Genomic DNA, 26,103 nt, shown 5'->3' with positions numbered 1-26,103 from the left:
TCGCCAGCTTCATATCAGTTTTAGCTGTCCTTGTTCCTTTCTCCAGTGATCCCATCAAACACCAGAGTGTGAATTTCTTCAGGAAAGTAGATAACATATACACCAACACATCCCAGACCATAAAATTGCTCACCAGAGAACTGACTCCATCTCTCCAGACAGTCCCACTGACAGCTCCACTTACAGCATCAGGCTACAACTTCTGAGAGATAATGAAGTGCTCTTATTATGGCTCCTAGCATGTTTATTGTAATAGGGGTTTTTTAATATAGGGAGGGAAAAGATCCATAAACAATTTACAAAAAAATCATGCTTTTCTGTCAAGTTGCTGCAGTGAGCAAAGCCAGGAAAGAACAGTTGCTCCTAACATTAAATTAAGGACACTCCGGCACAAAACACAGCCTCCTGAGACTTGTACACCCAAGGACTACAAAGCAAAGCAGCTGGGTAAGGAGAACATCTAGCAGAAGGGGCCAGCAGTCATTTCTGCAGCTGGTGGTAGAAGAAGGGCAGATGTATGTGGGTCATCCTACCCCATAAGCAAACCACAACATCCGCACTACTGGGACATGTTCTCTCCTACTTACACCATGTGGTTATCTCTGCAGAAACCCTTTCTTATGCCTGGCAAGCACAGGCAGTTATCACAGTGCTATGGCTGTGTTAAACACAGCACTTATGGTTCAAGCAAGACAGTTCCTGGAGAAATAAGGAGCAGATTTGACAACAAATAAAAACCTGAAGTTTTGGGAAGAAGAAAGTGGTCCCATAGCAATAGGCTGAAAACAAATAAATCTCTCAGACTGTCTCCTCTGCTGAAGGGTACAGGGTGAACCTACTGTGCCCCATTCACTTACTGCTGTGGAACTGCTGGCTAGTGGGAAGGAAAAATAAAAAAGAACACCCCAAACAAATGAATCCAGTTAAAGTGTTTTTCAGAGGCTGCATTCAAGTTCGAGAAACGGGGGAAGCACTCTGGAGCTATGATGGAAAAGCTGACAGAATGCTAACAGTCCACGTAAAAATAGGAGAATCATTCACACTTCCTTCACACACGTATTTACTTTCTGGAAAGGGTAAACATCAATCAGTGCAACTTGTTTATAGTATAAATCAAAGGGCTAACAGCTAAAAACACTCGTATTGATTATCTTGGGTAACACATAAAGCCTGCAGGCAGCCCAGACTCTCGCTATGCTGTATGCAGTGCAGCAGACAGGCTTGCTTGCACCCTGCCCCGCTTGTCCCATGATCTTGGACACGTATGACTTGTCCCAGACACCGTTCCCCTATGCACATCCACCCAAACTGCTCACTCAGAGGCTTTGATTCAGCCCTGGGTACAGCAGACAGAAAAGCTTAAGCTCACATGCGCTCCTGCCTCTTGAGACTTGAGCTTGGGCCAAATCGACCATCCTGTAACCCCCAGAGCACTGCATGGCTCAGACAAGTTCATGTAAGTCCCTTATATGAAGGGCTTGATACCGATTACCGTATCTATCTATCTACAGATGACCATGTACACCCTACAGAGTATAGGCATATAGATGACTTCAGGTGGGCACCGTAACACGCTAAGCACCAGCATGCACGACGCTTTGAACCAGCTGCGGAGCCCACCGACTCAGCACAGCTAAGCTAAGCACGTGCAGCCCCTGCTTACCTCCTGGTGCCACTTCAGGGAACGTAGGGATTAGGGTGCAGCTGACTCCAGCTGGTCTAAAACAGCTGCTGCTGAACCACAGATCCTCCCATTGCCTTGCACTGGCTCTAAGGACACTGCTCCGACTGACTCTTCACCTCATGAAAAGCAAACAAGTCATTACCATCAACTGTGCAGTCGCCCAAGAATGGTCTGGGTTGGAAGGGACCTTAAAGATCACCTATTTCCACTCCCCCTGCCATGGGCAGGGACACCTTCCACTAGATCAGGTTGCTCAACGCCTCATCCAACCTGGCCTTGAACCATTCCAGGGATGGTGTATCCACAACTTCTCTGGGCAACCTGTTCCAGTGTTTCATGACCCTCAGAGTGAAGAGCTTCCTCCTTCTATCTAATCTAAATCTCCCCTCTTTCAGTTTAAAGCCATTGCCCCCTGTCCTATCACTACATGTCTTTGTAAAAAGTCTCTCTCCAGCTTTCCTGTAGCCCCTTTCAGTATTGGAAGGCTGCTAGAAGGTCTCCCCAGAGCTTTCTCTTCTCCAGGCTGAACGGCCCCAACTCTCTGAGCCTGTCTTCATAGGAGAGGAGCTCCAGCCCTCAGATCTTCTTTGTGGCCCAGCTCCAACAGCTCCGTGTCTTTCCTGTGCTAAGGATCCAGTACTGCAGATGGGGTCTCACGAGAGCGGAGCAGAGGGGCAGAATCCCCTCCCTCGACCTGCTGGCCACGCTGCTTTGGATGCAGCTCAGGACACGGTTGGCTTTCTGGGCTGTGAGTGCACACTGCCAGCTCATGTTGATATACAGCTACTGAAAAAGTCAAGAACAAGCGGCCAAGAGGAAAATGGAGGAGTGCCCCTGTCAGAAACTTAAGCCAACGGTGAAATCCTGACTCCAAACACTTGAAAAATAGAGTGACAAAATGTATCTTTTGGCAAGAACTAGGGCAGCTTGAAGGCAATTCTAAGAACAAAACTGCAGTTCTAAGTACTTCAGGAACAAGGTAGCAAAATTACAGAAAATCAGCTCTAATTAGCCAAGAGGATAGGCTGGGGACAAAGGGCCAGAACAGGGAATACACATGGAAATGCACATAAGCTGAAGACACAAGCAATCCATCAGAGGAGTACTGCTAAAGTATAAATATAGGCTGTCCTTCCATGTGTAAACAGAAGATGTGTATATGCATATTTAGATGTGCTAGTTTGAACTAGTAAGAAAATAATAACATATAGCTGAGAAATATTACGCAGAACCAGGAATGTCTTTTAGAAAAAGTATAGAGTGAGTAGGACATGAAAGGATCACTGAAATCAAGTGGTGAATGATCTCATCTCCAGGCTCAGCATATGGCATTATCTTGACAGTTGTAAGCAAGATTAAAAAAAAAAAAAAAAAAAAGAGGTTTGAAAGAGGACATAGTAGTTCTTTGAGATACAGTCTGTTACCCAACCAAAGTATACAGAAAAGGCAACACAGGAGAGGGCTTCTGCAAACCTTGACAGGGACCTTCCCCTTCATCAGAAGCAGGTGAAGAACAGCTGCTGAGGCAGAGCACCGCAGCCAAGCTGTGCTAGCCTAGGAAGGTGGGCTAGCAATGGGCTCCCCCCAGCAAGGTAAACCAAGCAGAAACCTGATGAAGAATTTTCCATCAGGCCTCACAGCAAACAGGGACTTAACACAGTGCAAACCTCTGCCAAACCATAGAGAAAGGAGAGAAAATAGATTGCTCTACTAAAGTCTTAGGGGAGAAAAGTGGTAACGGTCCACATGCTATTGCAGAAGAGCTTCAAAAAGCAGATGGGGCTGGTGATGAGCTGGATCTGCATAACCACAGAGCAAGAAAACCTGCAGCAGAGACTGCTGGCATGGGGCACCTGCCTTGAGACCATGTCAGCAAAGCAGCCTATGACAGCAGGGTTTGTTCCAAAACTCAGGAGTCTCTGTTACACTTCACTAGATCATAACTTTGTCCTCAATTTGAAATATTTCAGTTGCCTTTTTAACAAAGCCATCCTCAATTACAAATGCTTGCTCAAGCAGGAAGTTGCCGCACCTCGGCAGTTCGATGGTACACTCGGATCCACAGGCCTTTTTATTGTCTTAATGCCATCTGAATTTCTATCACAGAGCAGATGCCCCCAAGATCCAGGCGTGTGACATGAAGCCTCAGCATATGCAGTGCAGCGGGGGACCGGACCGTGCAGGGGCAGCCAGGAGGCTTCCTGAGGCCAATTAAAGGATATAATCAATGCTGCATTTTGCAACAGCTTAACCACAGCTTTTCTTAAGTGTGTTTCTGCATCAGCCTGCTAGAAAGCCACAGACAGATGAAGCCTCCCATACACCTGCCATACATTAGGGCACCTCCAACGCAGTACCTGTCTCTGTGTGCAGCTGTCCCGGGTGTCACCGGCCTGCCGGCATGGTGAGGACATTCCCACCGTCCACCCAGCCAAGGGCTCCTCCCTTCCGCCAGATCCTGGGCAAACAATGGGAGATTTCTGTGATTTCTTCCACATTTTGAAGCTGGAAATGGGGTTAGAATCAGGGGGTGCTGACAGCACCCTGAACTGCAGGGCTGGACAGACGGTATTTCGGTGCAGCCCAGGGTGCTGCGGACACTGTCACCTCTCCCAGACACACACTCGCTGCCATCTTCCACTTCATTGGGAACAAACACACACAAAAATGCGATTTGGCTATTTGTTTAGCGTCATTTGATAATAACATTAATTATTTCAACTTTGAGTTAATGAGCAGCAGCTGTAAACAGCCAGAGGCACCAATTCAGCCTATCGGCTCATCTCAGCCAGTCATTTATTAATCTTAAAGGAATGTCTCTGGTATTAAACTATTATTACTAAATCTGTTGGTTTGTCCATTTTTTTTAAAGCAGTGCTCTATCTAAAAGCAAGGAACGACTGTACGAACACTAAGGCACACTAAAGCTTGATGAAGCTCTGCTTTTTGATGCAGTATTAACAGTGAACACAAGGCCAACGTTTCTATTTTTTCCAGCAAAGCCTTGTCCTCGCAAGCAGTGACTCTGCGTTTTTAGCTCTCAGGGCACAAATCCAAGTGTGATCTCATGTAACTGTCAAACCTCTTCTAACAGAAAAAAGGCCTGTGCCAAGAACAGGTAGAAAAATCATAAATAGCTCTCAGGAGTTGGTTACGCAAGTGAAATATTTCCAGAACGTGTTTTTCCTACTTAAAGTTTTAAATGCATAGAGACAATTCAATGAGCATCTGAGCATTTCTTTAATTTGTCACCAGAAAACACAGGTTCGTTTTACTGTTACGTATGAAACATACAGCCAGTTGCTGGTGCAACCAGGAAAAGCTGCAAACGTTCAGCTTCACAGATGAGTAAGGTACAACATCCATCACAAACTGTATAAGCAACCACCTGCCTCATCAGCATTTTCAGTCTGTTATATTTTTTTACTCTTCTTTGGATCTTGCCTGTGCTGGTTTTACACCAAAAAGTACTTGTGTTCATTTCAGCCCAGGTGCTTTCAGAGTAGGTAGTTTGAAGGGGGAAATGAAGCGGGTCCAAGGCTCTGCAAGGCCGAGGCGAGGAGACGGGAGCGCAGAGCCTGGCCGTGCCTCTGCAGCCGCCTCGGCTCCCGGCTCACCTTGTTCAGCCCCGATGGGATGAAAAAAACCCGCTATTCCATCAGGCCATTCCCCTGCTTACACCCACTCTGGTGGATGGTAGCAAGAGCTCAGTTTGCATTGAAATTGGCTTTCTGAAGAAAAACGTGAGGTTTCTACAAGATCTACAAATGTCTCACAAATGCAGCACACTTTAGTATTTCAGACACTACCAGGGACACGGCACTTGAGCGACTACTTAAGTACTTGCCTGAATTAAGGCTCAGGCTGCTACAAAATCTCAGAAGAACAGAAAACTGTTTGAGAGGAGGGACAGAAAAACAGAGAGGTCATTTTTCTGAATATGGACTGACTGGTTGGAAGACAAAGCCCTGTTTCACCCCGACACACCCGTACGAGAGCAGCTGCAAAGCCTGGTCCAGCCTTAGCTCACCCATACGCAATGAGGGATCTTTCATGTTGTGTGAAGCACACCAGAAACTCCAACACCTAAAACAGTGATAGACAGGATGCAGTTTTAGGGCTGGAGTTGAGAAAATAACATGGAAATACAAAGGTTATCTGCGCAAATTTAAAAACACTAATTTCCCAAGAACGTTACTTGTGAATTTCAAATACTCTGGTTTAGACACATGGGTACAAGGAAACAGCTCAGACCCTGCACCGAAGCGTAACTCTATCATAGGTGAGGTACGTGCTGCTTTTGATGCCCCTCAAAGTCAGAGACAAAAGCCTAATGTCATTAACATTATGCCACCTATACTCTTTCAGGCTTTCTGAATATATAAAGAAATCCTTCTACTTGTCGTACTCTCCTGCATTAAAGTTTAGTGTGGAATAACCACATGCTGATAAAACCCACACGATCACTAAATTAAGTTTCACCCGTTCATACACATAGAGGCAAACTGCAGTCACAATAAAACACTGGAGTGGAGCAACACTGAGCTTTCAGGCAGTAAATCTGGAGATATTTGGTATATTATCGTGTAAAAAAAAAACCAAACAAACAAACAACAAAAAAAACAAAAAGCCACACACAGACACAGCAGAACAGCTATCAAGAAAACCCTGAGAGTTTTTTAGGCTTAATTTGTGACATTTAGCCTAGAACACACCTTGTTACCTCGGGAGTCACTAGGGTGTGACTAGAGTAGCCAGACAGGCTCCAAGGGAAGCAGCTGCTTGCTCAGATTTTAACTCTATAAGCAGAAATACAATCACTCTGTCACTACAGAAATATTTTAGTTACCCTTCTAGACTTTTCAGCTCACCATACGGTCCCTGGAAGGACAGCCCTCAAATGCATCTCGGAGGCAGCAGGTGCAGCAGCGCAGCCTGGCAAGCAGACAGCATTTACTGCGGCTCCTCCAAGTCCAAGGACCTACAGGACCAAACTCACTTTGTCTCCTTAGGCACCGCTGCAGTTCAGTGAAGTCAAGGAAAGCGCTTCCCTGGGGACACTCAAAGATTTGCTGAGTAATCTCTGAACCAAACAGGCAAGGTAACAAGGTAAGTCTGAACTCCTCTCTTGATTTGGGATACCTCCTTTCCCATAGACGGATCTCCACTGCAGTAAAGACACGAGTAGAAATTGCTGCAGCAAACAATTTTTTTGTTCTTTCATTTGTTGTTTTGAATCAGACAGTAGAAGCAGAAATAAACTGATTCTTCTGGGAGATGGGCAGCTCTAGATGCTTCCTTGGGGGCAGAAAAGGGCTGGGCATGACTTTCTCAATGGGCTTTGGCAAAAAACAAGTCTGACGTTCGTCAAATGAGATCTGCCGAAAGCCATACAGCAAGTACCCTACGGAGCAATTTCAGGCTGGCAGATCAGGTTAAAGAAAATTTCTTTGCTCTGCTGAAGCTTTGTACAGAAATCAGCCTTGAAACAACTTACGGGCCCGGTCCTAATTTTTTTGTATCATTCCACATAACACTGTGTTCCTGGTGAGATGTTCAGCACCTTATAGAACGGTTTACCCCAATGACAGCGGATAATGGCTAGCAGTGCATGAAAAGGTGCTTGCCCCTTGGACTTCTGAGCTGCATGTTCTGCAGATTTAAAGTAAATATTGTTTCTCACTTCCATCATCAGTCACCATGACAAAATTAACTGCAAAATACCGAGTCGTCAATCAATAATCCCACAATCACTTAAAATATGCCCTGTTTTGATCTTTTTTCTTTTTTGTTTTGGTTTTTGTTGTTGTTTAGGTTTTGTGTTTTGTTTTTGACTTAGTTTTACTGACTATAGATGAGACAGATTTTGTTTTTCAGGAAAACTAAGTTGCTTGAATATCATCACTAACAATCAAAATTAAAATAGACGCGTTAGCCTAGAAAAACAAAGGCTGAAAAAGATATAGGTCTGATCTCTAAAGAAAACAGGAGAACAAACATCAGAAAAAAAAACTAAAGATCTGTACAGTAGAAGAATAACAGGTGTAAATTTGTCATAAATAATCTTGAATTGTGAAATAGCTTCTTGAGCCTTAGTTCTCGGTTGATCAAGAGAGGCTCCCAATAGGAATAGCAGGGCAAAGCTTGACCAGCATCTTGCAAAAATCATACATTATCTGCAGAAAATAACATCACTGAGCATATGTTTAACTATCCATATATCCCCTTGTTCACAGACAGCAGAAAACAGTCCAATTCACACACTTGTTAATATGCAATCTCCAAACAGGGCTACTATCCAAATTAATATAATCTATGATGCAGTGTAACAACTAACAATAATGCTTGTCATATTTAACTCAAAGCTAATTTAAATAAAACACAGAAGATAACACTCATTAAACCTGAGCCTTGTTTTGTTGAAGCTATCAAGTATCTACAGACACCATCACGTCCACCTGGAAGTTTAAAACAAAACAAAAGCTTTAAAAGTGCAAAAAGAAATTTTTTGACAAAATCATTTTCCATTAGCAATTCTGGTCTGATCTCCACTGAGTTTTCGATAGCCCCACTGGTGGGAAACACCTACAACAGAAGCACACAGGTTCTTGGCCAAACCCTGTTTTCTGCAGCACAATCTACAGGTAGAAGCAGGAGTGCAGGCAGGGCTGGGGAAAAAAAAAAAAAAAAGACCTTTATAAAGCTTATTCTGCCCACCGTATGCTCATTGGAAGTTTTAGCACACTCTGGAACCTCCAGCTTTACAAACCCACTTGTGCTGCTTGAGTAGCACCAGGCAGCTGCACCACTGGCAAGGATTTGGCCTGTGGCAAGCAAAACGTAAGGTCATCAGTGAACAAGCATGCATGGGAACACGGCACTATGTTGATACACAGGCACTATGTTGCTGGAACAAGGTAACGACCTTTGTAAGAGCATGGCATTACCACAGAAATGACAAGGGTTGGCAATGGTGCATAAGTGGACACATGAAGAAGCAGCAAGATTTGCTTCTCAAGTTTATTTCTTGAAACAGGGTTTTGTCCCTCAATTTGCTTTAAACAAGACTGGCTTCAAGAGGAAACTAGCGGCCTCTGCTGAGGGACACCAAACGAGAATAAGAAGTCACAATACGTAAAGCAGGACAGCCAAATTGAGGTGACCAGCTTAGCTCCTGCTCTTGCATACTTATATATTAATTCTAAACAATAAAACAATCTCCCTGTTGTCTCAAAAGCCACATACTCTGGCAGTCCTCGCATACATATGCACAAAGGTAATGAAACTCCTAACAGCAGCAACAAGGCTTGCCAAGTTATGTTCAGACTTTGGAAACCATCCACGGAGTCATAACTGGAAGGTCTGTGCGAGGAAAGAGGCAGCGCGGCACCCCGCAACGCAGATGAATGATGTTACTGTAGTCAGTTGTGTCCCAAGGGATATCACAGTCTGCTGCACAACACGAACAGGCTGTGAAAGTCTTCCCCCGTTCCCGTACTCACCAAATATCCTCATCAACTGTTAGGTAACATTAACGAAGCTTCTTTAAAAAACTAAAAGGGTGAGGAAAAGCATTCAAGCGTCTTTAACGGTGGTTGTGGTAGACAGATTTATATTCTTTTATTATGTTTTGTTGGCTTTGGTTTTGGGTTTTTTGGCTGTTTGGTTTGAATCAGAAAGATCACATTTAAGAAAACCAGAATTAAGGCTTTGTCTACATCAGAGATCTGTCCTGAAGCAGCAAAATCCCTCCAACTGAAATCACCACCCCACTGAGGTTAGAAATGGCACCGATAGACTGCATTTCATGTACAGACCATTCCCAAATGCACTCAATGCCCAAACCAATATCAGATATTCATTCTGTGCATGCTCTGGTATGCAGTTAAGTCCGAGCACATCCTTAATTGCAATACAGAGAAAACAAAACTCCTGTAACACTTGCTGGTAATAGCACACATCTAACACCCAACACTTCTATACCATTCCAGGGACACCACAAAGTAAAATGCAATACATAGATGGCAGAGAGTGGAGATGAATCCTATCTCCACCAGGAAGTCAGTTCAGTTCACTAACTTGACAGAAGGAAAACAAGAGCAAGAGAACCCATTTCAGACACTTGAAGGGTACGAGCTGACTCCCTGAGGGATCAGAGAAGCACCAAAGCCACCACGAAGCAACTGCAGAGCACATGGCTGCAAGCGGAAAACAGGACGGAAAAGCACACCGATCCCTTTTGGCAGCAGCAGATGGTTGGACCAGACCTCCTCGCACCAGAAACGCGGGCGCACACAACGTGGATCACGAGGCACAACACATTTTTGCCCCGGTTTCGGCTCGTGGCCCGCTGAACACAGAGACAGCCCCCCAGGCTCTGCTTCGGCGTCGGTCAAAAGCTGCAGATGCACCAACTCAGATAAACCCTCCTATACTTTAAAAAACACCTTACGCTGACAAACGGATGGACAAATCCCCCCTCAGCCTACAGGACTCTTCCCTGTTTGACTCGTTACCCTGAGGTGGAAACATTTGTCTCATCCCTCAACACCAACAGCCTGTTCGGTAGCATCTGTTACGTTGTTACTACTGTTTTCCCAGTTTTTGCTTTCCAATAAAAATACCACCGCGCCAGCGGTGCTTCTTGGAGGAATCTCCGTTTGCGTGATCCGACCAGAGCGAAGAACACATTGACCCCAGGATATCACGCTCAGAGTCCACAGCAGAAACTCCTGCCAGCACAAAGGTGCGAACCAATTCACTCATTAACCAAGAGGTAATTGGTCATTATTCAGCTGCAGCACATTGAGGAGGAGCAGAGACATGAAGTTCTTTAAGTTGCAGCTGGGAGTCTGGAAGTCTGGTCTTCACCATGCTGGAATCCAGACAGTGGCATGTGTGTAAGATGTATTTAACAGATCTTCCCAAAAAAAAAAAGGAAAGATAAAACACTTTCCTTTCCTACCTCAGCCTAAAACTACAGCTCTTTTCTCAGTTTATCAGCTCAGAGTAGGTGACAGCTACACAAAGATGCTTCAGGAGGAGCTATATATAGGGTGAAGTGAACTTCTCCCCAGGAAGCTCCACATCTAGGTCATCTTGCTTCTTTTGGGAGGTAGGAAAAAACAGGTTACTAATTGAACAAGAATACAGTTTATAGAGGAAAATAAAGATTACTTGGAGCATGAAATTTTGTGTGCATGGTATTTTTTTCTTTACTAAAGGATTTTTAAAAATAAAACTAATTAGTCATTAAACATTGTGCCTCTGAATACCTGACTCCATCTTCTGTAAATCAAGAAACTCACTATATTTACAAAAGGAATAGGCATCCTTTGGTAAACATACTTTCAGTAGTTTAGCCACACAGTAAAATAAATATGACTTCAATTCTCAGAAATTCCAGAGTTTGTCTAAACTCAGACATAAGGTAAAGTTCCTCCTTGCACCTCATTCTTGGTTCTTGTAGATGGCTGGTTGGAAGGATTATATACAACTCGGCCGAGCTCCAAATGAGTTACCATATGAATCCATTCCAATGGATTATCACACCACCTCATCCAATCGAGGGCGGAGTGGGACAATAACGGAGCATCTCGCTCAGGTTTGGGCCAAAGGCCACCATCTCACTCAGTCCAGCTGCTGGTGGGTACCCGGCCATCACCGCCACTGCAGCATCACGTGGATGCCATTAGCTAAAGGGGTATGCCTCTATCAGGGCAAGCAGAGTTTTCTTGGCTCACAACTGACCTTTGAGTAACACCACCTGTGCAGTGCTTCTTACTAGTTTCCAATTTGTAGATCCCTAAAAATTGTCAAGTAGAGGTATAGACCTGTATTCTCAGTTTAGTGACTACAGAATGGATTTTATCAGCTCTTGTGAGCACTGCAAAAACAGTGCATAGAGCCTCAGAGACCCAGGAACTAAGACATAAGAAAGCACTAACCTAGAAAAGAATTAAAAGTTAATTTAAATTAAGTATTTTCGCTTGAATTTTAAAAGTCATACTGTTTCCTTCAAAGGAGGGCAATATACTTTCAAGGATGCTACTCTCCACTGGACAACCTGCAACTGCCTCAAGGTCTCCAAATACATAAATATAACCTTACAGAACTCTGTGAAGCAGACACTGAAGCAATGACTAAGTCATAGTTCATAAGCTAAATTGAAGATATATGGATGCAACTGCAATACAAGTCATAATACCTTAACAGAAAATAAACAAGAGAAATCCCAAAACATCAGAAACTGGCAATGGCAATTAAGCAAGTACTATTATAGAGTATAACATAAAGTCTACAGGTGTTAAAATATTAATTTCAGTGCCTTAACTAAATCTGTTTAGTTAGAGCATTAGTTTGCTGATCTGAGCTTTTTATACAGTTTCCACTGAATACAGCAGTTAACTGCTTTCTGTTAAGCAACAGTACAGACCAAACCAGTTCAGCAGTTTGGTAGATCTGTAGCCGAGCAGTGCTCACACCTGTTTGCTCAAAACCTGAGAGCAATCCCTTCTCTTTCTGAGCTTTAAATAAAATTAATTTATTCAGGCAAAATAAATACTGGTCTTAATCTATAGTGCAAAATTATACTATGTCCGAATTACAGATTTCGACAACCATGTTAATTAAATGCTGTGATTAACGTTCAGTGCACAGAACAAACTCTGCATCTGGGTTTAATTACAATGATGAATCAGAGTCAGACACGGGCATCGTCCCAGAGTAGTCATGCATTATACTGTCCCATAGATACCGAAATAATGGAATCTGATGCACTTTGATCTCTTAGATAAGTCTCCCGCAGCTCTGAAACAGAAAGGACACGAGCACGCAGCCTCATCCAATTCTGCAACCTTCACACACTGAGTCATAAGAGATTTGTATCCCCCACTACCAAGATGCATCTTATGGGAATAAATAAAGTCAGATAAATATTGCTCCATTTCCCTCTGGCTAGAGCTTGTACACCAATCATCAGGAGAGCCATACAGAGTGATTGTGGAGAAGACTACAGGGAAACTTTACAGCCTCTGCACAACTACTGTCCAAGTATATATAGCTACGTTACAGATATATTTCTCGGTTATATTCTACTCTGACGTTTTTCTTTTAAAGCAGTTTTGCCATGACAAAGATTAGAAACTGGCAGTATTTGGTAAATGTAATGGTTTTAATTGTGCCTGCAGGATAGCAGATTCCTTGCTTTTGTCCAAACCAGTCCTGACGGAATGATTTTTTGCTTACCACTGGATATTCACGTGGCTTCATTTAATTTTATTAGTCATAAACCAGGTGTTTTCTTGATGCTTCTAGGACCTCTCTTAGCAGTCCAAACTCTAATGGCACTTGGGCTAGCTACAATCCCAAGCTCTGCAAAACTCAGCATTGTCAGCCAGCTGAGATTTGTCTTTAATTGAGGATGAGATTGTCCCTGCATGGGCGTTTGGCCTTGGTGTTCGGTGAACTACATACAAGGACCACTTCTGAACTATGCCTCCAGAAACACAAATTGCTCCAAGTGAGGAAAAAAACAGACGAGAAGACACAGAGGCCTCTCCAGTGACCAAAAAGTACAATCAAGGGAAACAGGTTTCGGTACTACAGGCATAATAGTCTGCACATTCATCGCTGCATGCTGGGGCTAAGGGAGGAACTGAATTTCCTGAGTCACAGTTTCTCTTATTCCTCCCACAGTTTCAGTCCTCCCCCAGGCACCTCAGGTCTGCATCATCCCTAAACTAAACCAGCAGCTAAAAACAGAGGCAGGATGAGAAGGCTCAGAAATCAGCCCAGCCTTTGATACGATGGTATGCGTGCGCGCACGTGCGCGAAGCAGAGAGCATGCGTAAGCGTTCTGGTGGATCAGCAGAAATGCCCGATGCAATAAACCAGCTGGTTGTGATTTGGCTGACGCAACTGCGGTTGAAAGGACTGTTCTTTTATCTCCTCCTCCAGTTGCTGCACGCATCTGCTGTTTGTCCGTGTCACTGCGCGTGGATCGCGGCCCAGCAGCTTTTATGCCACAAGCATTCTGACTTTCTTCTTCACTGATGAGAAACAGAGCGGCCGGCAGATTCCTATGAAGGACTGGTAAATAAAACAACCACTCTATAACTCGTTGGTCTCTTGGAAATTGTTTCATTAGTTCATAGGAAAGTCACAGTTGATTTGCTTTAGCCCGTTCCACAGATCATTATCTCTTCAAAACATAAAACTAGTTTATTTTCCGTGGTTCGGAAACTGAAGTCCAGATGCATGACCAGCAACAGCTGCTGATCACAGAAATGAACCAGTGGTACATACAGGAAACGTAAGAGCTTCCCTAAACACATGGTGGTCCTAGATTTTGGGGAGGGTGGTATTGCTTGTTTGGGTTGGCTTGCCTGAAAGAATGCACAATTTCCCAGCATAACAAAGATTCATCATCCTGATTACAGAAGATTTCTTATTACCATCTCCACGGCCTCTTCATTCCTACCAATCGAGCATCTGGAACACAGGTTGCCAAATGAACGCTGAATTATCAGATTTCAAAACAGATTTTAGGAGACTTATCTATTGCTTTAAGCAGATCTTCTGATAAAGCAGCAGGTTTGTCATAAATTGCTGCAGAGCTTCATTTTATAATGGAGGAATATAATTTTATTAAAATCAAATTATCATGGAACACTTTACGAATACGAGTTAAATTAATAAGCATGCCTGCACTAAAGATAAACTTTATTGCTCCTTTACTCCTCGTTTTACAGTGAGGAAACTAAAGCACAGACCAATTAAGTGACATGCGAAAAGTTACAAACTAAACAGAAGACTGAACTAAGAATGATGATGGCTTATGCTAGGGCTGCTAGAGTGATTTTTATTTTTTTTTTATGGATTTTGGTTTGGTTTTCTTAGTTTTGGGGGTGAGGGAATTTCTTGGTTGAAGTCTACAGTGTGGTTTTACGCAGCAAGACGCTACACATGACTCTAGCTCTGCTGGGACAGGTCGCTGCTGCGGCTGCCCCCCAAGAGGCTGGCAGAACGACAAGATAGCGTCTTTTACAAAAACACATCCTGCCTTCAGGAAGCAAGACACGTCTTCGCTTCTGAGACCTTCACAACATCAAGGCAAATTTTTCTTGCAGTCTAAATCAACAGTGAGGCTTGCATTGCCTTTTAGAGTCAAAGCTCTTCAGCTTCTTCCCCTGAAGAGGTTTTATTCAGCCACAACATCCCTAAGAACCTGCTCATTTTGTAATTCTTTGGTCTCTTACGAACTGTTTCATTAGCTCATAGAAAAGTCATGGCCGATCTGCTTTAGTCTATTCCACAGACCATTGCCCTCTTCAAAATATAAATACGTTTTCCTTTGTGTGACTACGGGGAGGCAATAACAAGGACGAGCACAAAGACTGGAAGACACAAGTCTATCACAAGCAAGTGGTGCTATTTTTAGTTTCTTTATCTTACGTTCCAGAACCAGGTTGACTGCAACCATTACCGGGGTCTGCAGAAGCGTTCTCTGAACCAAGCTTCTTTCCTCTGTTGAAGTGATCAACAAGGACATGGGAAGACAGGGATGGACCTTGTACAGCATCTCGATACCACGTAAGACATCTCTTGCAGAAATTGATGTAAAATAGTAAGCAGTACTCCATCAAATGCAATCATAAACACATTGTCTTCTTTTCCAAATTCCTCTTGACAACTCTTCTGGCCAGAACGGTCAGCAACAGATCTTTACCAATGGCCGACTCAACAACAGTGAGTCTAGAAACCGATTTGAATTTTCATAATAGAAAGCTAATAACACAGAGAACTCAAACATCAGCATACACCTCCCATTTCCTCTAGCCATGTCTAACACATATTTATAACCAATTTGAGTTAAAAATCTACTTTAAGCAGGCAAAGAATTACAATATTCAGTCAATATTCATCAAAATACTCATTAAAAACAGTTTATGAATGGGTATTTTCAAGAGTAAAGTTACCTAATTCTGTGATACCATCTGGTATCCTTTATTTCCAGGTTTGCCTTCCTCTGTCTTCTCCTCCTACCCCCTCGTTTTTTTTCACTAGCAAAATGGAAGACAGCACCAATCAGCCAGCCTGGCAGGCTACGCTGAAACCACTATGCATTAAGACAGGAAATACAGGTGCACAGTTTTTTTCTAACTGTTATCTAGAAAGAAAGTTAGATTTAGCACCCTCCGGAAACTTTCCATCTAGCACTGATTACCAGCAATACAATCCTCTAGACAACCTGCTAAGTTCTTCAGATGTGGAAGGAGTAAGAAGTGTTATGGCATATTGTTCACTAAGCAAATAATCCTGAATGCAATTAAAATGAAGTTCATAACACATGTATTTCATTACTGTCTGGATAAATTAACTGTATATCCTTATAAAGATGTTAAAAAAAAAAAGGTTTATTATTGCTTTGCACATAGAAGTAATTTACCTGAACCACACCATAAGACATGGAGGGCTTACAGATCTTCTGAACGCAGCTGTCTAAAATGTATCATAACTATTTATCAGGAGTGACTTTATCACTTTGTGCTTGGTCTTTCATAGTTACAGATATTATTCCAGAATATTACTACAGCACTTGTTCATTTCTGAGAATGAGTTGTATAAGGTAGCGTAAGCAACCATACTCTTGAAAAGACATAAACAGAAAACATCACCAGCTTACTCTACCATTTCATATCCATGCAGCAAACACTCAGCTTCAGCTCCTCCATCAGTTTCTCTCTTGAAGCTGATCTCCACCTAGGGCACCACTGCCAGAAGGCAACAGCCAGCAACACACCAACAAAGAGACACGCTTGTTTGAAGCCCTTTGAAGTTTCCACCAGACTGAGGAACTGTGGACTGGAGCGGTATTTCAGTTCACGTCCACAAACGCAACTGTAATTCACATACGTCATCACCGAGATGTGGATGACAAGCAGAGAAACGGGCAAGACCTGCATTTTTAAAGGCATTTTTTAAATATACTCCTCTCTCTCACATGAAAGTAAACTTACTAGTTGGTTTGCTTTTTTTCCACGGATAGCTTTCTGTATGTAATGTTTTCCCATCACATCTTTCCTCCTCTTATGCTGTTCCAACATATACCAGCAGTTCTAGCTTTGTACAACCACTCAATGTTAAATCACAACACGTTATACTACCATAGTCTCCCTTCTTGAACAATACACGCAATCACAAATGATATATCATCTCATTCACAGCCCAAGAGAATTTTGTATGGATGTTTCTATAAATGGGTGCGACTCCTAAATCAGAATTAATTTGGTTTGCAATTTTTAACTATATAAATCACCATGCCTTCGAAAAGACATCAGAACACCAATGTAATATATTACTTTAGTCATGATAAGAGCATAATAAAAGCTTTGTTTCTCTGTTGAGCAAAATACATTCAACGCATGCACCCACAGGAGCAAGTTTCACACAGAAAAGCAGTGGACAATTTCAAGAAAATTTTCCGACTGTTCAAACTGGAGACTTCTTCAGCATCTTGGATAAGCAACACTCCAGGGCTGCACCCACTGCGCTGCGCTGAGACTGAGGGGATCCCAGTGAGTGACTTACTAGGGATGTAGGAATGAAGCACGACACGACAGCTGGATGGGGACAAGGGTACCATGCGTACAGGTGACGCTCAGTTAACAGAGGAGGCCCAAGGCAGCTATTGCAACAACCTCAATTTAAGAGAAGCCATGAGACATCCTAAATTGCACTTTCAAAACCTGCCGTCCCCAACAGCTTTTGGAAGATTGTGGGAGCACGACATTGGGTTAAGCTCATGTTTGTGTTTTCTCATCTCATTTTGTGCCTACAGCCTAATCGAAGGAGCATCCAGGTCATACGGTTTTAAATTAATCCCTTAAAAAAAAAAATCCCCTCGATCCACTGACACATTTTATCTGGGCCTGTAAGACAACATAGGGTGGTTCCGAGTACCAGGGCACACTTTGGGTCTCTTCAGGTAGACTAACAAAAAATTTTACCCCTTTATCTGCCACATCAGCATATCAAGCATGCTTTTATGATTTCAGTATCAATACCAAGAACTTGTGCTTATTTGTCATGCTTTCAGCTTATTAAATTAGCAAGCCGTATACACCTTTTTTAGAAACTGCAGTGTATTTTGTCCACAGTAGTATTTTTTAGAAAGTCAGGGAGAAAAGATGTAAAGTATTCTGTACTTCACTGTGTAAAATTTCAAAGTTTAATAAACTGGAAAATTACTTCTTGCGACTATTAAGGAACTATTTGAGAACAGAAATAGGAGACAAATTAAGAAGAGGGGCACATCTGTTCTGCAAAATAAAGTCTCTGAGAAGAACTACTAGAAGTAAGAGAAACTAGAAAAAACAGTGAACTTGTACAGAAAAACAGCAGAAGGCATATTGCCAACAGATGGTGAAGAAGTCATACACAGAAAAGGAAAACAAACTTGAAAGCATACTCAATTTTGAGGACTTGAGAAAAAACAAAACCAAAGCTAACTCCTTCTTAATCATAGATTCACTGGTTAAAAATGGAGTTGCATGTGCTTAGCACTTAGAAAAACAGTTGTAATCTCAGGGTTCTAAAATGGAGGCACCCAAAATTAGCATCTGTCTATGAAAATGTTGGTCCACTCTTGAAATCACTTCCTCTCCCCCCACCAAACACACTATTTTTTTTGGTGTGTTTTAATTATTTCCCATGCTAGCTGTTAAGCTTGATGCACCGGAAAATGTCTGATGCTTTAATGGACGACTTTCTCACTAACTCAGGTACCTGTTTAAAAAGGTGCTTCCTCTCTGAAGCCTTTCTGCTGTAGCTTATAACACGTACTGCCACAGAAACTGAGAGAAGAGACAGGTATATGCACAGCCTCTGCATGAAAGTTATAGTTCCCGTTACTCCATGTGTCTATACTGCCAATCCAATTTTCAATTTCATTTTTGGAAGCAGGAATTTCACACAGACGGTTCAAAAGAACTCACTGATAAAAGAAATTTGGCATGCAACACTGAAACGACTACTGGGGACACATTTTGCAGTTAGAAATAAATAGCTAAATAAAAATTATGGCTTAACGATATTCCCATATGGATGCCCATGGCACAATCCTGTCAGAAGACAAAAGAGTATTTTAAATGTAACTAACTTCTATATTATTTTGACAAGAGACATGAAGTCATTTTCTACAACTGTGTATCTTCACCCAACAAGCTTCCTTCTCCTACTTTGCATAACTTGCAAGATCTATTCAGGAAGTTGACACATCATTGCTGCAAACATATCAGATTTTATTTTCGTTTAAAATACGTCTATTTTACAGCTGAAATTCCTTAGTGCTTAGAACTTAAATTGTTCATCTCCTAGTTTCTTGCACACACTGCTATTTGACCCAAACTAGTTTTCAAACTCACATACACTCTAATTCTAGTTAAGATACCATGAAAGAAGTAATTATCACACACAAGGACAAAACTCCTAAATTCCCATTTGTAACAGTGAATCCAAGCTGTCACTTGAAAGTTAAAATGAGAGAATGACCTAAGCACAACAGCAATAACAAAGTATAAAGAATTCTTCACCTTTGGAGTCTGTCTTGTGCATCTTCTAAACCCAAAACAATTCAAAATTGTAAATGCCCTCAACCTCAAAGCACATGAAATGCTGCACAATATTGTAGGTAAGGCCTTTTTAAAAAAAAAAAAAAAAAAACACACAAACAAAAAACACCAACCATTGTGGTTCAAAATCTGTGGAAAGAGTAGCTTTGAATTTTACCTATACGAGACACAAAATGCTACCTTAAGGTGAAACTTTAGGAATTTCTAGGATCAGTGGAGGGGCATTCAGAACAGCCAGCGACATTCAAGACAGCCAAGCGCCTGTGGGCACACCAACCAATGCTACACAGCTTTATTCAAGCGAGGGAAGTTTTGCTATGAATACACTTACTCAGTAACAGACATCTGTAAGTTCATTAATTTTACTGTCTGCTGTTTATAAGTGTGGATGGTTGACTGAGAAAACAAGAAGTGCTTCATCAAGAAAAAATAATGTAAAAAAGCAGTGACAGTGGAAAAGTACCTATCCACACTGAGATCCACATAAGAAGGCCTGCACTACGGGTGTACTTGATTAGTGACTCTCGCAAGAGCTAACAGGTTGTTTTCGAAGGGGGGGAAAAAAAAAAACCTTCACAAGCCTTCCTAGAAATCACAGAAGTAAATGCAATAGCACAGACAGTCAAACTTTATATTTTGATTTGACAAAAATACAATGCATTCCTGAACCGCATGGACAATTCGGGCTTAACTTAGAACAACACAACCTTTAAAAGCTTACTCTGCCAAGAAGCACTTGCTATTTATTGGACTTCAGCAGACACAGTTTAGAAGTCAGAAAAAAAAAATCCCTACTTCAGGAAACTTATTCTAATATTAAGCTTTTGCACCCAAACAAAATGAACAGCTACACATGGCCAAGCCTTACCAGTGCTGCTTCACTGCACCAGCAAGGGCTGCTGGTATGGGGCTTCTCTTCAACACTTAAGGGGCTTCCTATCAGGGCTGTAATTCTTGAACTTATTAAAGCATTTGTACCTCACGTGTCGGCCCGGCTAAATACTTCCTGCAATTTTTTTAATTATATGTCAAGGTCTACAACTACTGAATGACTCCCATCCTAGAAAACAGAGAGTTCTCAAGTCACCCTCCAGAATTTGTGTCTCAACTGGCATTTCTAGAGGTTTCTCTGGGACATATCCCATCACTTCAGATAGGAAAATACTTTTAAAACTTGAATAAAATGTGCAGTCATACCACTGGGAAAGGTTTTTTTTATCCCCCCCCCCATTTTTTAGTGCTGTACAACTGTTTACTGTAGGTGGCTTGTTTAGGGCAATATGCATTTCTGTACATGGGGACGGAGATCCCACGGAGCAGACAAGTGCAACCCCAAGTTCAGCTTCCCCTTCCCGCGGCCATCGCTCCGAGCCGCGGCCAAGCGCAGGGCTTTCCTATCAACGCCATCACCGCTCTCCATCAGCGTTATCCTCCGCTGCGAGGAACGCGATAAAAGACAACACCCGGCCTTTCCCCCCACCTCGATTCGTCATCAAGACGTAAATGAACAGATCCTCTCAGAGACAGAAAAATCCCAACAATGGGAAACACTTCCCTGCTGGTGCCCCGCACGACCGAGGGAAATCGGATCCGCTGCGCCGGGGAAGTTACTTACTGGGGATCAGACGCTGCTAAAAATAGGGGAGCGGAGCCGGGGGCGATGGTGGACGCGCCCGGACAAAGCCCGGGCAGTGCACGCGCCCGCGGTCCCCGTCCCGGAGCGTCACCCGAGCAGCGCAACGCCAGACGGTGATGTCACCGCAGGCAGCAACAAAGGACGCGGCACCGGCCGGACGGCCAGCGCCTGCCCTCCTCCTCCTCATCCTCCTCATCCTCCTCCGGGACCCGGCGGCCGCCCCCCGCCCGGCAACGGCACCGATCCCCTCATCCGCCCGCCCCAGCAGGGCCCGGCCCGCCCGACGCTCCCCACCGGGCAACCGCTGCCGGAACCTCGCCTCCCGGTTGCCGAGAGGCCCGAGCCGTGAGACTGGAAGAGACAAAGCGGCTCCCCTCCCGGTACGGAAAGGGAGAGGTTCGGGCGGCCGTCCAGCGCAGGAGCGGCGGCGGCGGGCGGGGGGGTGGTCAGCGGCGGCCTCCGGCCCGGCCCTCAGGGCGAGCGGCCTGGCGGCTGCCCCCCGCGGCCCTCTCCTCAGCCCCTTCCCCAGGGCCCCGCCGCTGCCCGCCCCGCTCCCTCCCGTCCCCCTCCAGCCTCCGCTCTCCGCCGAAGCGCTCCCCGCCCCCTCCCCTACCTGATATGGCGGCGGCGGCTCCTGATCCGGCTCAGCCCCGTCCCCGTAGCTGGCTCTGTCCGACTGGGACTCGTGGAGCAGCGAGATGTCATCCGAGGTGGGGGACTTGAGGCAGTTCCCCATCTTCCCCGCCGCTCCGCCGCCGACTCCTCCTCACAGACGGACCGCCAGCCCCCGCCGGCGGCGGCGCGGCGCCCTCAGCCTCCCCGCCGCAGCGCGCAGCCCGCAGCCGCCCCGCCGAGGAGGCTCATGCCAGCCCCGGCCCTAAGCGGCTTAGCAGCAGCCCGGCCGCCTCCCGCTTCGCTCCGCAGCCGCCCCGACCCCCGCGCCGGGGGGGGCGGCAGGACCGGCCTCCCACCCCCCGGGGGGGCGGCGTGGGGCAGCGCGCTCCGGTGGGGTCCGCCCGCCCCGCGGCAGCCCGCCGCTGATCTGCTTCCCGGTCACCAGCTCCCTGCGCACTGGGCTTTGTCGCACGGGCCGCCCTGGCTCCTCCTCTCCCTCCTCCCCGCCGGGCCAGGTTAGCCGCCGCAGGGCCCCGCTCCGCCGCGCCCGGCGCCGGCCCCGCGGCGGGGGCAGCCCTGCCCGCCCGCGGAGGGACGAGGCGAAGGTGGGCAGGAGGGGACCCCGTCCGGCTGCCGCCGCCTGCGGCGCGCCGGGCTCCCCCCGGCCCCCAAAATGGTGGGTGCCGCTTTGCTCCACCCCCGGGAGCGCGTTGTGTTTGTTTGTTTTCCGGGCATGGCGGCGCGGCTGGGGCGGAAGAGCTGCTCCGGACCGGCGGAGGGGCGGGCGGCGGCGACCGGCCGCTGGCACCGGGGTTCCAGCCCCTCCGGGGCGGCTGCTGGCGCCCCCCGCACCACCCCGCCTGGCCGGCGGAGGTTTGCGTGAGGCCGAGGATTCTGCCCCGGCGTGGGGTTCGCCCGCGGGCTGTGTGTCACGGGGGAAAGGGGGTTCCTCTGGTGTTAGCGCTGGCGTTACTCGAGTGGGCGAGGGTTGTAGTTGTAGGGGCAGGGCGATGAACCCCGAATGTGGAGCAAAAAAAAGCTACGGGCACTTTTTGTATCACTTCTGTGTCTCCCGAGGTAGCCTTCAGGCTTTTTATGTGTTAAGCAGATACCAAGTTAAACCGTGCATTTAGCTCCTTTTTTTCCTTCATAAAAAATGTCTTCACGCTTGAATATAAGTACAGATAAATGCATATTTCAAGAGGGTGAATGCTTCTCTTTCACTGCGTTTGCGTGCTAGCACAGACCCACACAGAGAGGAAGGACACTTTTTTTCCTTTACAGGATGATGCTTTAAGAGTTCTCTCCAGTTTTGTCATCTGGGACAGTTCCCTTCCCAGGCTTTCAGATTCAGACCATGGAATACATTTAAAAATTCGCTTTTGTTACAGTAGAAAGCACGGTCATTAAAGCAGTACAGCATGGCTACTTTTTACCACCAAGTTCTCTGCTGATCCATGTCAGTCCTGGTTTGCACTAGAGCTTCCATCTTAGGCCAAAGTATCTTGGACAAACCAGTTGCCCAGAGTGAGATGTATTTGGCTCTACAACCTTTACTTCAGCATTTGAGAGGTCCTGTGGTGGACCTCTTAGTCTGGGAACAGACTTTTTGCTCCTCATCCATGCGAGTTCGTTCTTGAAGATTTCATTTTATTACTGTTAAGGGTTTTGTTTTGCTGCTTATCAATGAATAACCTAAACAGCCCCAATGTAAAATCTGTAGCAATAGAAAAGTTATTGCTGGCATTTGTGGGGTTCAAACACAGTTTAGGCTTTTCTAAGGAACTGAGAATAAAAATGGTTCAGGAATTGTGAGCGTTGCGTGTGACGGAGAGGCTTTGCAATGGGCTGCTGTAAGTAATAATGACTGCTGTACATGACTTGGTCGTTTGGATGTTTATCTTATGAGTATGTTTGATTTGGTTTAGTAGGAGAATTAGGCAAGCAGTTGTTGGAGAGGATCCAGCGAACCACTGCCTCACCCAGTCGTGATTTCAAGGTTAAGGCAATGTCAGAGCTGTTCTGCTGTGAGAACCTGCTGGTGAGACTCCAGCTCTGTTACTGATATTTTCAGTTGTGCAGTGACAACATCAGGAACAAGATTACTGGCAACACGAAAGATTTCCTTATTGAGCTGTCATTTCATGGTTTATTCTCAGCCTGCATCATCGGTGTAGCTCTATGTAGCTCACCGGTGTGTCCCATGCTGTGCCTTGCAATCCTGATCCTGTACAGTGTGGAGGTCCTGTGGGCACATGTGGTGCCTCCCTGCTGGCTGGCGTGCCAAGATTTCCTTTCTTTGGAAACCAGCATGCAAATGTGGGGCTCTGGTCTCATCCTGATAATACGCAGTCAGGACACTGCTGGGACATACTCTGGGGTCCCACCATATAGATGTTGCCTTTATTTACCTTGAGTCAGATCTCCAAAAGGAATAACTTCTAAACCCAGTTAAAGCTTTCCCATTAGTAGGTACAGGGTGCTCCAAATCTGGCCTCTGTTTAAAATATAAAGACTTACCAAATGCCAGAAGAGATCTACTTTTTGTGGTGGACTCACAGAGACCAAAGGGGAAGCAGCGGTTCACGTTTGGCTTTGCAACACGACAGTCTCTGCACCCATGAGATCTCTGAAAGAGAAAGAGCTACTAACAGTCATTACTGGGTTCTTCGAAGTAGGGGTGGTTTAAGCTACTTGTTTTTCTAGGCCATGCGCTCCGTTTATGTCAGGTGAGTGGTTAATAACAGCTCTGCACCATCAGCTCAAAAGTTGTACAGCAGTCCAGGAGATGCAGAATGGAAAAATGCTTGTGTTCGTGAATGCACAAATGTCTTTTAATATCCCTGTGTATGCTGTGGTGTGACTATGAGGCTACTCCTTTTGCTACCAGATCTTTTGCAGCTTGGGGACAAGAAAGCAGCTAAAGGTTGGTTGTCCTTATTGCTCATTAACCATTTGATGGGAGTCTTTTCTAGACAGCACGTGAGCTGTTTTCACCATTTCTTAATACTAAGTTACAGAAAATTGAACAGACCTGACAGGCTTCACCGTACCTGCTTTCTGTAGATACTGTTTGTAAGTACAGAGGCTGCTTAGAAGGATCTGCTTTTGTGGAAAGAGGCACAGGGGTGATCCTTGCACATGCAGAGTGATGGAAGTGGCTATGGACCAAATGGAGTATAGACCAAAACAAAACAGGCCCCCATTTGTGAGCTGTTCATGCTGTAGAAGGTCCTTGTTCCATACAGATTTGGAGGCTCCCAAATAGGTTTTATACAGTCCTTTTTTTCTGAGACAATGTGATTTTCCCTGTTGTAGCAGAACCATAGGACAATTTAACCTGTGGCTTCAGTTACTTCTCCCACTTAGTTTGAGGAACAAGTAATTATGAGACTGGATTTTCTAGAGCCTTAAAATGATCCTATAGATGGAAGAAAGAGCCATGTCATGGTTTAGGGCTGCATAGATACTACTGGTAGAAAAGATGAATGCAGATGCAAAAACTTCTGCCAGACTAATACCAATACATAACTGGCATCCTAAGTCCACAAAACTTTTATTTACCTGTAAACATTTAAACAGTTGGCTATAATCTGTTGTCAGAATGGAAATGAGGTAGTCTGAAATTTGTCAAGTGTACAGGATTGATGTTCTGGTAAGTCTCAATACAACAGTGTCCTACACAGGTCTGTTCTGATCGTTTTTGGGCAGCTGCCATCTTCTAAGTGAAATGTATTTTTAAAAACAAAATGGAAATTAATGAAAAACAGTTTTAAAGGATGCAAACAATTGAATGTTTATGTTTTATTTTAGAGGTTTTTGATATGAGGGGGACAAGTTACATAATGCTGTATTCTTAAGGCTTGTATGAGCTAACCAGAGATGATAAGCGATCTTACTGAAAAATCCCTTTCTTTTGAGTTAAAAATCTAAAAACTACTGAGAATGTGAGAAGTCTTTCTTTTTAATAGCTTCTCTGCAAAATTGACATAACAAATTGCCTAATTCATAGATAAAAGACCCTTTGATGACTTAATTTTACACAATCCGTGGTTATGTTATTATTGGACAACGTTTTGGGTATGTTTAATGTGTCACGCTCAACAAAAGTTTTTGAAAGACCTTTTCTGTCCTCAGCATGGAAAAGTTTTTTCACTTCCTTTTCTTCCTTCAGGCTTGTTTTCCCAGCACTTATCATCTCTTATTACGTCTTATCGTTCTTCTGGATAAGATTGTTTTCTCAATTCATACACAGAAGCCCAGTTAACTTCTGAGTACAATCTTTCAATTCCATGGTACCTGTAGGTTCAGCGATAGTGCTGTTTACTCAGGTAATGTTGGTGAATAAGACACATTACAATTTTCAATTTTGCTTTTTCTGGAAAAAAAAAAAAAGCCTTGTATACCTCTGGAGAATGTCAGTAAATTACATGCTTCTATTATATATGTGAATCTGATTATGAGAATGACTGAGGTAATTTATCTGGTTATAAAGAATGTAGCACCTTCTAAAATGCATGTGATTATTTTTACTT

General features: G+C 44.4%; 1 protein-coding gene across 2 annotated transcripts in view; it reads right to left on the bottom strand.

Annotated features, from left to right (window-relative positions):
- RNF11 (ring finger protein 11) overlaps positions 1-21,737 on the bottom strand; it is a 31,744-nt gene extending 10,007 nt beyond the window's left edge. The window contains exon 1 of one of the 2 annotated variants that reach the window (XM_086617287.1): positions 21,567-21,737. In XM_086617287.1, coding sequence (XP_086473413.1) covers positions 21,567-21,689 — 123 coding nt within the window. In that variant the 5' untranslated portion in view covers positions 21,690-21,737. Of the gene's footprint in view, positions 1-4,041; positions 4,325-21,566 lie in introns of those variants that run through there. The other variant, XM_086617286.1, reaches the window with a different exon arrangement.
- Between the last annotated feature and the right edge of the window lie 4,366 nt (positions 21,738-26,103).

The sequence above is a fragment of the Tauraco erythrolophus genome, chromosome 10 (genome assembly GCF_009769465.1).
Source record: "Tauraco erythrolophus isolate bTauEry1 chromosome 10, bTauEry1.pri, whole genome shotgun sequence".
Lineage (NCBI taxonomy): Eukaryota > Metazoa > Chordata > Aves > Musophagiformes > Musophagidae > Tauraco > Tauraco erythrolophus.
This window is presented reverse-complemented; position numbering and strand designations above follow the sequence as displayed.